The sequence below is a fragment of the Asterias rubens genome, unplaced genomic scaffold (assembly GCF_902459465.1).
Source record: "Asterias rubens unplaced genomic scaffold, eAstRub1.3, whole genome shotgun sequence".
Taxonomy (NCBI): domain Eukaryota; kingdom Metazoa; phylum Echinodermata; class Asteroidea; order Forcipulatida; family Asteriidae; genus Asterias; species Asterias rubens.
Genome location: NW_022985707.1, coordinates 70,636 through 84,946, shown reverse-complemented (window position 1 = coordinate 84,946; position 14,311 = coordinate 70,636). Strand labels below are relative to the sequence as shown.

The 14,311-nt window shown below is 36.0% G+C and overlaps 1 protein-coding gene across 3 annotated transcripts in view; it reads right to left on the bottom strand.

Annotated features, from left to right (window-relative positions):
• Positions 1-12,440: 12,440 nt before the first annotated feature.
• LOC117305892 (LHFPL tetraspan subfamily member 2 protein-like) overlaps positions 12,441-14,311 on the bottom strand; it is a 29,767-nt gene continuing 27,896 nt past the window's right edge. For all 3 annotated transcript variants that reach the window (XM_033790781.1, XM_033790780.1, XM_033790779.1), the window contains exon 3: positions 12,441-12,712. In XM_033790781.1, coding sequence (XP_033646672.1) covers positions 12,456-12,712 — 257 coding nt within the window. In that variant the 3' untranslated portion in view covers positions 12,441-12,455. The remainder of the gene's footprint in view (positions 12,713-14,311) is intronic.

Below are 14,311 nucleotides of genomic sequence, written 5' to 3'. Positions count from 1 at the left end.
TAAGGTTTTATGATAATAATTATTTTGAGTAATTACCAATACCAGTGTCCACTGCCTTTAACTTCTTGTTTTCATTGTATCATCATTGTCACAGGATGACGACAATGCCTTAGTTGCAGTAATCTGGATGCTGTTCAAATCTCGCTCTAGTCAATTTATCTCCATTCAACCCCAAATCATTTTCCCTTTTTATTATTTTATTTGTGAATCAAAAATGTAGATAAAGTGAAGTAACCTTTTCTATAATAAGAATAGCATATGAATGGATGGTTTAGTCATTGGAAGTGTCAAAGGTGATACTGATGTCACTCACACTTATTGGTTTCTGAACAAAGTGACATTCCAGAGCTTGGCACTTTTTCTTCAGTTTGATGATAGCATTCACAAGCAGTTTTTTAGGCTGGTTGTAGGTCTGGTCACCAGTCTCGGTCTCCCCCTTAGACCTTCCTTCAGGTCTCGGTTTTGGTCTTGGTCTCAGACTATCAGGTCTCGACTACAACACTGCAAGAGAGAATAGGTCAGATCTCAAGAATTTGTCTTTTTACTGCTGTAATCTCCAAACATGATTTTACTATTTTGTCACTAAAACAAGGTGGTGTGAGTGATGTCATCAAATTGTGATTGAATGAATTGGTGACGTCGTTTGAACTTATAAATCCAATGTCTGGTTCTGGGGTTAATTTTTTCCAAAATAAAACTTCAACTTCCAATTTGAACTGAAAGTCAAGGTCAAATGGGGTCACACTCTTTGTAGTGTTTCTGAAGACTGTTAAGATGATTTATAAATTGTAAATGTGATGTGACCCTTTCCTTTTTTTAAGTTTATGAAGTATGGCAAGGTTTTGCGTAGTTCTGTAAAAGATGGTGAACACCCATACACAATTCTGAATGGATGTGTATGGCACATTGGTACCAGGGTCTGCTCATCTGGAGGTTGCCATACAAAGGCTTGCCACGAACCATTTGACATATCAACTGTCTCTATAGTCTGAGGATTTCAAATGAAAGCGATAACTTGTGACTAAGCAAGTCATTGTACAATACTTTAATCAAATCTAACTCACAAATGGCTTATCGAAACAAACACGCCATTACACCTAAGCCTCACACAGATCTGTTGCATTCCTCACAGACTTGAGATTTTCTGCTTTTATATAGTAATGAAAATATTCATTGAACTACAGTCAATGCTTGAACCAATGTCTAGTAGACAGATTTGACTTGCGTGCATCCTTCACTTAACTACAGATCAGAAACCAGATTAAGTATTACAAACTGTTGTATGGGTTTTCTTTTCTTAATCTCAGTAGGGAGTGAATCCTGAGTAGATAAACTGGTTTAATCTAATTCCTTTGAAGGAGCCATGCCATGGCCGATTGTGCTGAATTTTTAACAAGCTCTTGTCCAGTATTTCTTAACTCCAAGGTAATTTTTTTCTAAACCTGTGAATTTCTCCATGCAGAAATGAACATTCATGATTTCTTGGGGCCTACCACATGGTTCCTCGTCACCATCAGCCAGTCTTTAAGTGCCATGTTTGTACGAACTTATTTTACCTTGGAAGGTTTGGGACATGCTAATAATTGAATAACATTAGGTTTGTACTTGGTTTTCAAGTTTGTTCACACACTTATTTTACATGGGAAGGTTTAGAACATGCTAATACACCAGGGTCGATTTCACAAAGATTTAGGACTATGTCCTAACTTGTCCTAGGAGATATACAAAACGTGTGGCTAGTCCTAAGTTAAGACGAGTAACTTGTCCTAACTTGAGATAAGACTAGTCTTAACTTTTTGTGAAATCCAGCCCAGGGTCCATTGGTTAGACTGCATGACTTGCAATCACAAGGTTGTGGGTTCAAATCCCCTTATCTAACAGATCTGAATAAGTATGGTCATCTAGTTACCGAATCACAATTCCTTGATTTGTGTGATTCATAATCATAGACGTTCAACCAATGTTTGTATGAGAGAGATTGGCTGTTGCCAGCTTGGTGTTTATATCCCCTTGTGGGAGTTTGCCGAGTTCCCTTGATTGGAAGATCATCTAAACAAACAAACTTACAAATTACTGCATGCATGGAGATTGTGCCGTTGTTGATGTGTTGGCCGTTATTGGACAAAATGACTGTCATGTGACCCACCATAATCATGTAGGTTCACCCTTTGATTTGCTCTTCCCTTAGACCATCAGATATGGGGAACAATTTTAGAACTTTCGTTTTCTTATGGGAAGAGGGGGGGGGGGGACTATAAACCCTCAGGTCCATTACCTAAGCACTAAGATTCAGTAATTAGTATTACTACAGTGATTTGTATTAGGTTCTTTCACAGGTTTGTACTGAGACATCACACTTTGCTTTGCAAGTAGGATTGATGCACAGTTAACATCAATTTGATATTTTGTGTACGAAATCAATCCCAGGTTAGAAACTCAGGTTCTTCAAATATTCAGAAGCGCCCGCATGGGCTAAGTAGATAAGGGAACTCAGTCGCTCTGTGTGATCCAATGTATAGCCTTGTCAGCTTAGTAGTAAAATCCACAGAGAACTTCAACAGATCCAGTTTTATTGGAATAGTATGGGGGCCAATTTCACAAACAGCTAAGAATAATTTAACTGTGTATCAATCTTAAATGCTAAGCAAACTGTGATGTCACTATGGCGACTTATGGCGACTCATCTTAAGATGAATCTTAGCGCTTTGTGTACCCGAGCCCCAGGATTATTTAAGATTTAGTATTAAGGAGGTTTTAAAGGATTAGATTAGGGGTATTAATCTCGTGGTAAGTAGTGATGATTCTTTATAATGTACACCTTAATCTGATAAATTCCATGAATACTAGAGGATCGTGGCATCACTGGCGTATTTGGACGCATTGTACATTGAATTAATACCCACCCCTACACTTCAAAGTTACTCTTTCAACTAAGCAGTAAAACCCCTGCACAGACCGCTACATCAACAAATCTAGTTTTATTGGAACAGTCTGGCATGGGATAAGGATAAGTTTTAAGGAGGTTTTAAAAAAGGATTAGATTAGGCAGATTAGTCCCAGATATGTGATGACTATGGATCATTTATACCAGAAAATTTTAGGCCTATTTTTGACCAAAATGCTTGACTTAAATTTAAGCATACAAAAATTTCTGATAAAAATGCTGGACTTACCCCTTGTCATTTTAAGGCCTATTTTTGATAAAAATGCTGGACTTAATCCTTGTCATTTTTATCAATTTTAGGCTTATTTCTGATAAAAGTGCTGGACTTACCCCTTGCAATTTTTATCAATTGTTGACCTATTTTTGACAAAAATGCTGGACTTAATTTTAAGCATATTTCTGACAAAAATGCTGGACTTACCCCTTGCCATTTTTATCAATATTTCTGATAAAAATGCTGGACTTACCCCTTGCCATTTTTATCAATTTTAAACCTTTTTTGTGATAAAAATGTTGGACTTCATTTTAAGCATATTTCTGACAAAAATGCTTGTAATTTTTATCAATTGTAGGCCTATTTTTGACAAAAATGCTGGACTTAAATTTAAGCATAATTCTGATAAAAATGCTGGACTTACCCCTTGCCATTTTTTTCAATTTTAAACCTTTGTTTTTGACAAAAATGTTGGACTTAATTTTAAGCATATTACTGACAAAAATGCTTGTAATTGTTTTCAATTTTAGGCCTATTTTTGACAAAAATGCTGATCTTTAATTTAAGCATATTTCTGATAAAAATGCTGGACTTACCCCTTGTCATTTTTACCAATTTAGGCCTATTTTTGACAAAAAAGCTGGACTAACCCCTAGTCGTTTTTATCAAATTTAGGCCTATTTTTGATAAAAATGCTGGACTTACTCCTTGCCATTTTTACCAATTAAGGCCTATTTTTGACAAAAATGCTGGACTTACCCCTTGTCGTTTTTATCAAATTTAGGCATATTTCTGATAAAAATGCTGGACTTACCCCTTGCCATTTTTATCAGTTTAGGACCAATTTTGACAAAAATGCTGGACTTAAATTTAAGCATAATTCTGATAAAAATGCTGGACTTACCCCTTGTCATTTTTATCAATTTTAGGCCTATTTTTGATAAAAATGCTGGACTTACCCCTTGCCATTTATATCAATTTTAGACCTATTTTTGACAAAAATGGTGGACTTAATTTGAAGCATATTTCTGACAAAAATGCTGGACTAACCCCTTGTCATTTTTATCAGTTTAGAACTATTTTTGACAAAAATGCTGGGCTTAATTTTAAGCATATTTCTGACAAAAATGCTTGTCATTTTTATCATTTTTAGGCCTATTTTTGACCAAAAAGCTGATCTTTAATTTAAGCATATTTCTGATAAAAATGCTGGCCTTACCCCTTGTCATTTTTACCAATTTAGGCCTAATTTTGACAAAAATGCTGGACTAACCCCTTGTCGTTTTTATCAAATTTAGGCATATTTCTGATAAAAATGCTGGACTTACCCCTTGCCATTTTTATCAGTTTAGGACTATTTTTGACAAAAATGCTGGACTTAAATTTAAGCATATTTCTGATAAAAATGCTGGACTTACCCCTTGTAATTTTTATCAATTTTAGGCCTATTTTTGATAAAAATGCTGGACTTACCCCTTGCCATTTATATCAATTTTAGACCTATTTTTGACAAAAATGGTGGACTTAATTTGAAGCATATTTCTGACAAAAATGCTGGACTAACCCCTTGTCATTTTTATCAGTTTAGGACTATTTTTGACAAAAATGCTGGGCTTAAATTTAAGCATATTTCTGATAAAAATGCTGGACTTACCCCTTGTCATTTTTATCAATTTTAGGCCAATTGTTGATAAAAATGCTGGACTTAAATTTAAGCATAATTCTGATAAAAATGTTGGACTTACCCCTTGTCATTTTTATCAATTTTAGGCCAATTGTTGATAAAAATGCTGGACTTAAATTTAAGCATAATTCTGATAAAAATGCTGGACTTACCCCTTGCCATTTTTATCAATTTTAAACCCTTTTTTGACAAAAATGTTGGACTTAATTTTAAGCATATTTCTGACAAAAATGCTTGTAATTTTTTTCAATTTTAGGCCTATTTTTGACAAAAATGCTGGACTTAAATTTAAGCATAATTCTGATAAAAATGCTGGACTTACCCCTTGCCATTTTTTTCAATTTTAAACCTTTGTTTTTGACAAAAATGTTGGACTTAATTTTAAGCATATTTCTGACAAAAATGCTTGTAATTGTTTTCAATTTTAGGCCTATTTTTGACAAAAATGCTGATCTTTAATTTAAGCATATTTCTGATAAAAATGCTGGACTTACCCCTTGTCATTTTTACCAATTTAGGCCTATTTTTGACAAAAAAGCTGGACTAACCCCTTGTCGTTTTTATCAAATTTAGGCCTATTTTTGATAAAAATGCTGGACTTACTCCTTGCCATTTTTACCAATTAAGGCCTATTTTTGACAAAAATGCTGGACTTACCCCTTGTCGTTTTTATCAAATTTAGGCATATTTCTGATAAAAATGCTGGACTTACCCCTTGCCATTTTTATCAGTTTAGGACTATTTTTGACAAAAATGCTGGACTTAAATTTAAGCATATTTCTGATAAAAATGCTGGACTTACCCCTTGTAATTTTTATCAATTTTAGGCCTATTTTTGATAAAAATGCTGGACTTACCCCTTGCCATTTATATCAATTTTATACCTATTTTTGACAAAAATGGTGGACTTAATTTGAAGCATATTTCTGACAAAAATGCTGGACTAACCCCTTGTCATTTTTATCAGTTTAGGACTATTTTTGACAAAAATGCTGGGCTTAAATTTAAGCATATTTCTGATAAAAATGCTGGACTTACCCCTTGTCATTTTTATCAATTTTAGGCCAATTGTTGATAAAAATGCTGGACTTAAATTTAAGCATAATTCTGATAAAAATGTTGGACTTACCCCTTGACATTTTTATCAATTTTAGGCCTATGTTTGATAAAAATGCTGGACTTACCCCTTGCCATTTTTATCAATTTTAAACCCTTTTTGACAAAAATGTTGGACTTAATTTTAAGCATATTTCTGACAAAAATGCTTGTAATTTTTTTCAATTTTAGGCCTATTTTTGACAAAAATGCTGATCTTTAATTTAAGCATATTTCTGATAAAAATGCCGGACTTACCCCTTGCCATTTTTATCAATTTTAAACCTTTTTTTTTGACAAAAATGTTGGACTTAATTTTAAGCATATTTCTGACAAAAATGCTTGTCATTTTTACCAATTTAGGCCTATTTTTGACAAAAATGCTGGACTAACCCCTTGTCGTTTTTATCAAATTTAGGCCTATTTTTGATAAAAATGCTGGACTTGCCCCTTGCCATTTGATTTCCAATTTTAAGCATATCTCTGATAAAATGCTTATCAATGCACTGTGTTTTTCTTTTTCATAGAAATATTTATTGCTTACACATGTCGCTGATCATAACTCCAACATATAGTTTAACATTTTCTTGCTTAAACAGTGTATAAAACCTTTCTTAAATTTGTACAAAAATACATACATTTGTACTGGTGTCATAGTGTGGTTATCAAGGCCCGATTTCAATGCTGGGTTTACAATAAGCACGATGTGGCCATCTTGATTTTACTCCATTCAAACTCATTGTAACCAAACTGAGGCTGGACGACAAAATAGTCTAGTGCCATGTTTGTGCAATGAATGTTAGCATTGATTACTGTTATTGGAAACCATGACCAAGATGGTCACAGCGTGATAAATGTCTATTGGCTTATAGGTAACTTTTCATGCTACAATCTTACTGAGGGAAAAAGAAAGCAAGAAATAAGAAAAAAAATTGGAATAACATCATTCCTCTTCAGTGTCCACTTGTTCTCAATCGCAAACTCTCATGTTAAAGGTTTACCATCATGACTGGTATGGTAAGATGCTGGTTTTTGAAGATTTCATTCCTTCAAATTATCTATTTACAAAACATAACCTTTGATATTTTTACTGAAATTGTTGTATTCATGTCGAGGAAAACAGTGCAAACATCCAATTAAACTCTATCTCCTGATAGTCTTAAGATTTGTACCATTTCACTTTTACACATTAGTGTTCTACACCATAAAAATCTGATGAAATGACTACCAAAGTATTACCTGACTTTACAAATAAATATCAATACTGCACTTCTTCTATTACATGAACAAAATGTACAAGTTCATCATTTGTGACATTCCATGCCAAAACCAGGTACTTCATTCCAAAACCCAAGATTGGGTTCATTTGCTCATCAAAAAGATAAGAACAACACTCAAATGACACCAAATTTAGCCTTGTAAGGTAGTATTTCTCAACATCATAGGCCCTTTAGAATGTTTCAATTACATCACATTGATTGATGCCAGCGCTGATTAAGCAGACTTTAGCAGGTTTGAGTGAATTTCAGTGCTTGCACAATAAGCAAGAATTTTGACCACAAGCGCAGAATTCGGTGGTAAGCAGAGCCATAAAATGGGGCCCTTGCCTGTACATCAAACTATGAACTCTCACTCTCAGTTACTGCTGCGCATACATGTATGTGCCCTCCCTAAGCATCAACATCAACGGAGGGCCTGCATGCGCATGCCGTAACTGGGCGAGAGTTCAGAAGATGATGTACAGCTACAGGTCTGCTTATGATCATGCCGACACAACCCATATTATTTCTGAGGACTGCCTGATTTTGGCATGGAGGCGTCACATTTCATTCCACCACTAACTACACCAATCCAAGCAGCATTTACAATGACATGATCTGTAGATACAGCAGCATTAGCGATTGTTTACACAAAAAAGGACAAATAAACTATTTATAATATGCATACTTAGTTACACCTTTGGGCATTTACAGAACGCGAAAAAGACTTGTATCACAAAATACATTTCAGAATATAGTTCTATACAAAACTAATTATGGAGAAAAATCACAACAAACTTTTGGTTGAATAATTAATAGTACATTAATTTTCCGAGTAACAGGCTGTTTTGTTGAAGACACAAGACACTCCTGCACAGAACTGATGCTCAAGTACAAAATCACTACTAAACCTAGAACTGAACAAGCTTTAAGGTCAAAGGTCATCCAGGTTTATGGAATGCATAGATCAGAATGAGGAAAGGATCCTAGTAAAAAAGGGAGTTATGACAAAAAAGTCATCACACTACCGAACCTGTCTGATTTTAGAGGAGTAGCCTTGTAAACAAGTTGTTATAAATGTCAGTCAAGGCTATAGGGAAATAGCCCTCTTGCTGCTATCACCCCCAGACTGATGCTCTATGCAAGACTACGGTAGTAGTGAGTGCCGTAGTCTCACGTAGAGCAGCAGTCGCGGGACTTAGTTGTGAGAGAACTGTTTCGATATCACCACAACAGACATTGAATGACTTGTCAACATACCTAGTGGAGGAGAAACACAAGCTAATCATGTCATACATAATAATACCACCATACAAAAACTGCACTTATCATGTCATATAGGCCTCTAATACATACATGAAAGCCACCATAAAATAAATGAGCATCAGTGACTACCGCGCCATATACATCCTCCAGCCATGGGGTTTGATAGACACGACTCTAACGTTCCTGATAGCGATAGTAAATAGTAGTAAAAAGTAAATAGTTTATCTGGATACCTCATGGCAACTGTGGTATTTATCAACACAAGGATCCTGTAAGTGCTTCTGATGGGAAAGCTTTTAGTGAGTTTATATTTATAACCCTGTAAGTGTAATGAGGTACAAATCTGTGAAAGTGTACACTTTTTTTCTCTCAAGGACCATTGATGTTAAAGTTGGTGCAAGTTTGTCTCTCTTTCAATAATGCTTAGACACCAAATAAGAACTGTTTGCAACATGTATTGCCAAATATTTTGTTATATATATTTTATTTCTTCAAATATAGACACAAGCCTATGATGCAAAGTGTAAAGTTCATACACAAAATATTTCAATGAAACTCAAAAGTTTTTAAAAAGTTGGTTAACTTACTATGAAAGGATCATATTTAAAGGCAGTGGACACTATTGGTAATTACACTATTGGCTCCCATAGTTTTGGAGAAAGAAGTAATTTTCCACGAATTTGATTTCGAGACCTCAGATTTACAACTTGAGGTCTCAAAATCAACCATCTAAACACACACAACTTCGTGTGACAAGTGTGTTTTTTCTTTCATTATTATCTCGCAAGTCCGATGACCGTTTGAGCTCAAATTTTCACAGGTTTGTTATTTTATGCTCATGTTGAGATACAACAACTGTGAAGGCTAGTCTTTGACAATCACCAATAGTGTACACTGCCTTTAAAGCGTTTACAAAAAGAGGCCCATTTGGCAGAAAACCAAACACCAGAAAAATTAATTTCACTTCAGTAATTTATCCTAGCTTTCTGTTTATCTAAAGGGCTGGTCTATCACTGATGACTGTCAGAATTATTCGGCTGAATTGTTATCAAGAATGAAATTGTTTGAACAAGTGAAAACAATAGCCTAACGCATCCTGTCAATCTTGTCTATCTTGCACACCAGCTGGGAATCATTTTTTTTAAAATGACCCAAGAACACCATGTATCTATACATACCACACAAAAAGGAAATAATCTTCGGATTCATTTCTTACAAGAACAATCCAAACTCCTCCCAATAGTGTTGTGTTTAGAAGCAAACTTTTTGGCTCTTGTCAACAACAAATGTCTGATGAAACTTGATGTACTAAGTCTACATGTAGTTCTGTGTCACAAAATGTTGCAATTGGATTTCCTGTCATGAGCAATGTTTGTCAAAACTGTGGGGCATTTGGGGCCCCCCCCCAAAAAAAAAAAAAATCATGTGTATTCAGAATGTTTTTATCTTTATAACTTTTGTGAATTTGATCTGAAGTGAAAAAAAGAAAAAAAGAAAGAGACCCGCCCCCATCCCTTTTGGTGTTTTAGTCACAACCCGCACATACATGTACGTTATCAACACAATGAGAACCGGCTGGATACACTGAACTTTGCATGGGAATAACATTGTTGAGTTCTTCACTATAATAACAATTGTGCTTTAGCAGAATATCTTTGATTATTTCCCTTGAAACTCATAAGTCGTTACAGACCCAGTTTTTCATTTCAAAAGAGATATTGGAATTCCTGATGACTGTTTGTAATACCCACATGTACTGAGTCAAGCCAGGGATCTTGTTCTCAGAGGCTCTGCTATGAGGATCCTGATACCTCTGATCCAAGCCCCTCTGCAGTCTAGACACACTAATTGCTATGGTCTGTTTTGGGTTTGATGGTTTCTGCCTCTCCTTTTTCAGATTTTTCAGGGGCGAGATGAAATACCACCTGGCCAACCTAGACCTGATACTTCAGAAGGCAACAAAGGTGATTGCCTCCATGCCCCCTGGTAAAATTGCCTTGGTGCCCTTGAAATGCAAAATACAATTTAGGCCAAATAAAAAAAAAATACCAGTTGATCGTCCGGATTTTTCAAAAAAGAGGAGGATGAGGGCCTTTTTGTTTATTATTTTAATTTTTTTTTTACCCAAGATGGCCGCTTAGTATTTCAAATCAAACAGGCCACAAATTCTTCAGTTTGAAACACCGCAAACTTAATTTATATCTATTTGTTGCATGATGAGGACCCGTTATAACAGGGTCGGATTATTACATTAAAAAAATTTGCTGGTATCTGGTAGGCATTCACTAATTAGGGAATAACAGTGCGAGGACCCTGTCTTCAGGTTGGTGGCTGGCGCTGTTAACGGACTGAGCCGGAGGCGAGGTCCGTTAACAGCGCCAGCCACCAACCAAGGTCTTTACCACGCAGTGAAGACTGAGTCCGAACACTGTTATTCACATTAATAAATACCTTTTTTAGCGAATTAAACGGCTAAAACTGTCCAATATTTTGTGACTTTTCTCTCGGCAATACTTCCAGACATATTCAGGGGCCATATTTGAGCTTTTGATGGTTCCCATCTCTTTCGTGCGTTAATCACATTACTGATCTTTGAGACAAGTGACTCTTTTAAAAAATGGTGTATTCAGCACCTTCACTGGGGTCAAAGGAGGCAAATGATTGGACGATAGCTGTTCTTTGTGCATTAAAACGCGCGCATTAGCTCAGAGCCATGTAGCATGTCGCTGTAAACAAGACCATATATGGACAAATGTATGCTGATTTAGGGGTCACTTATTTTCTATTTTCCAAAGCCGGTCTTTATACCGACCGTTAACACTCCCCACGTGACCAGGTTTGACCAATCAGAGACTTGAAATAGTCCAAGGTATTTATTAATTATGATTTATGAAACAGACAGTTACACGTGGTCGAGAGCATAGCGTTACATTCGGGAAAAGCTTCTAGGCCAACAAAAATTAGGGGGAAAAAAAGAAAAAAGTTTATCGAAAAGAAAAAAAAAGAAAAGAAAAAAAAAGGAGCGGCCCCAAAAAATGATGCGGGCGGGGACGATCAACTGTTTTTTAATTTTTTATTCGGCCTTATATGAAATGTTTACAATATTTTATACTTTTGTTTATGTACAGACTTTGTGATTGTGAAACACTGTTGAGCTGTAAAGGGGGATACACAAGTTCAAGCCGGGTGTGAAAACTGTTCTAGCGATGATAATGCCTGCACTTCCAAGTGTTACATTTCAGGGGTTCAAGCAATCTGAATAATATAAATGTAAACTTTGACTGGCGAAATGTGATGTACCATTCCATAATTAAGCACTTTTCAGGTTAGCGCATGTTGCTTTATAAAGATAGAAAAACTTCACCACAGACCAAAGTAGCGATGCACTTTTCAGGTTAGCGCATGTTGCTTTATAAAGATAGAAAAACTTCACTTGCCTCCACAGACCAAAGTAGCGATGCACTTTTCAGGTTAGCGCATCTTGCTTTATAAAGATAGAAAAACTTCACTTGCCTCCACAGACCAAAGTAGCGAGAATATAAAACTCTGTTCAGGTTCGCGCATGTTGCTTTATAAAGATAGAAAAACTTCACTTGCCTCCACAGACCAAAGTAGCGAGAATATAAAACTCTTACAAAAATTTGCATCTCTCTCTTTTCCTGAGGCCACTATCCCAGCTTTGGAAGATGTACTCTTAATTGTCAATTTTGCAGGAGCTCTCTTTATGGAATCCTTATGAGATCACTCTTCACAATGACAGCTTAATGCAATGAAGACGTCACAGGAAGATTATCTTACGCTTCTTGCCATTGTACCCTCTTCTAATAAGATAACGCCGGGTCTATACCTTAATCCACACTTTACGAGTTTTGAGTTGTAGCTGATCATAAAATATAAAAAACAGATGCCGACACATTAAGCATGTTCATCTGCAGATTCCATTTCGAATAGAATCATTCATCCCCAGCACATCTGTGGTTCTCCTTGCAGTCATCAAGGGAGGCAGATGACATACTTTCCCTTCAGTATCTCGTCCTGTACGTCATCACTGGCGGTGGCAATCTCCGCTTGGACGGAGAGCACCGCACACGCAAACGTGAGGACGGTGGCTGCGGCGGCCACGAAGAACGACCATCCGAGGGAGCAGCTGCCAAACTGGAAGGGTGCAGCGTCTGACCCGCAGAGCTCCACCACTGCGTCCGAACCCCAGCCTGCTGGGTACATCACTAGGCCTAGGAGGATAATCAGACCTGCAGGGAGGATCAAAAAAGAGAGAGGGACAAAGTATTAGTTGGCTTCCTCTACCTCGGGGCTTTTAAAGGCAAAGTATGTCTATTTTAGGGGGAATGGTTTGATTGTTTTAAAGGGTCTATGTACTTTTTAGGGGACAAAAAACACAATGTCCACAGATTTACATCAAACTTACACAGTTTGAAGATAATAACAGTAGAAAGCTTCCCTGAAAATATTGCTTGCTGAGGTGCTGTAGTTTTTGAGAAATTGGTAAAACAATGTCATGGAAATAATTTTTGTCTTACTGATCATGAGACGAATTATATTTTAGCATGTAAAAACGTATTTTCATGACATTGTTTTACTCATTTCTAAAAAACTACAGCACCTCAGCATCTAATATTTTAAGGTATGCTTTCTACTATCATTATCTTCAAATGGTGTAAGTTTGATGTTAACCTGTGGTCATTGTGTTTTGTGTTACAAAAAGTACCCAAATCCTTTAATCATATACATGTATAAATGTAGATACAATAAATGTATACAATAAAACTAAACTGTGAACATTTCTTTTCAAAGGGTGGTCTCTTTTTTTGAGATATCGCTGAAAATTTGGCGCAAATAATTATCCCTACAGGAATACACAGTTTGAGGCAGAGAAAGCATTACAACGTCAATGCTTCTCAGATTCAAATCGTATTTTTTTATAAAATCTGCTATCTTTTTTTTTTACTTAACCACATTACTTTGAAGTAAAATGTTTGTCAAAATGCTTTACATAATCGAAAGCTGCTGTAAAAATAGCCTTCTAACATTTTTTTCTTGCCAACCCTTTTAAGAGTGATTACCAAACAAATACCTTCCCTTTAACTGATAATTCAAAGAGCCCTGAGGGAGTGTTGGGGAAAGGAAATGGAGTCTCCTTCTGTGATTGAAAATATTTGATGAAAATGGTTTGAATTGAAAGCCAGATGGTCTTTTGCCCTGTACTGTAGACATTTTTCTGAATTGTCTTGCAAACCTGCAAATCTCTCAAATCTCTTAGTCTTGGTTTTGTATGCATTGTTGGTGAAAACAAAAAATGTTAATAAACAACCTTTTCAGAGCTTTTGTGAATTTTGTTTTTCGGGCAATTTAATTTTCGTCCAACAAAACAAGTAAACAGTGATTTCAGGTGTCTGTCTTCATCTGCTATTACCTTCACTTCACATGATACTTCAATCAACTATTTTTCACAAGCTTTAACAATTTGGAGGATTAATTATATGTAAGGAACATAAACTACAAATCTGAGCTTTCATTTTCAAAAGGGTTAGTTTCAAAATCTTTGATACTAACAATTCCTGTGTTCCATAACTGCAACTTTTGTACTTTAATTGTGAAATTTACCGTAATCCACCAAGAACCACTTTCATCTAGCGAACGGCTACAGCACACCATATTTTTAAAATTCTTGTCCTTGCTCTATGCACAGACTAGCAACGATCAACATTGAACCGATATCACCCAGAAAACTGCTACCAGACTACTACGAAATTGGCAAGATGTTCCAGTGATAAAAGTTCTCTCACAGTAATAGCGCTCTCTATTGGCGAGAGGGAAATAAGCAACAGTAG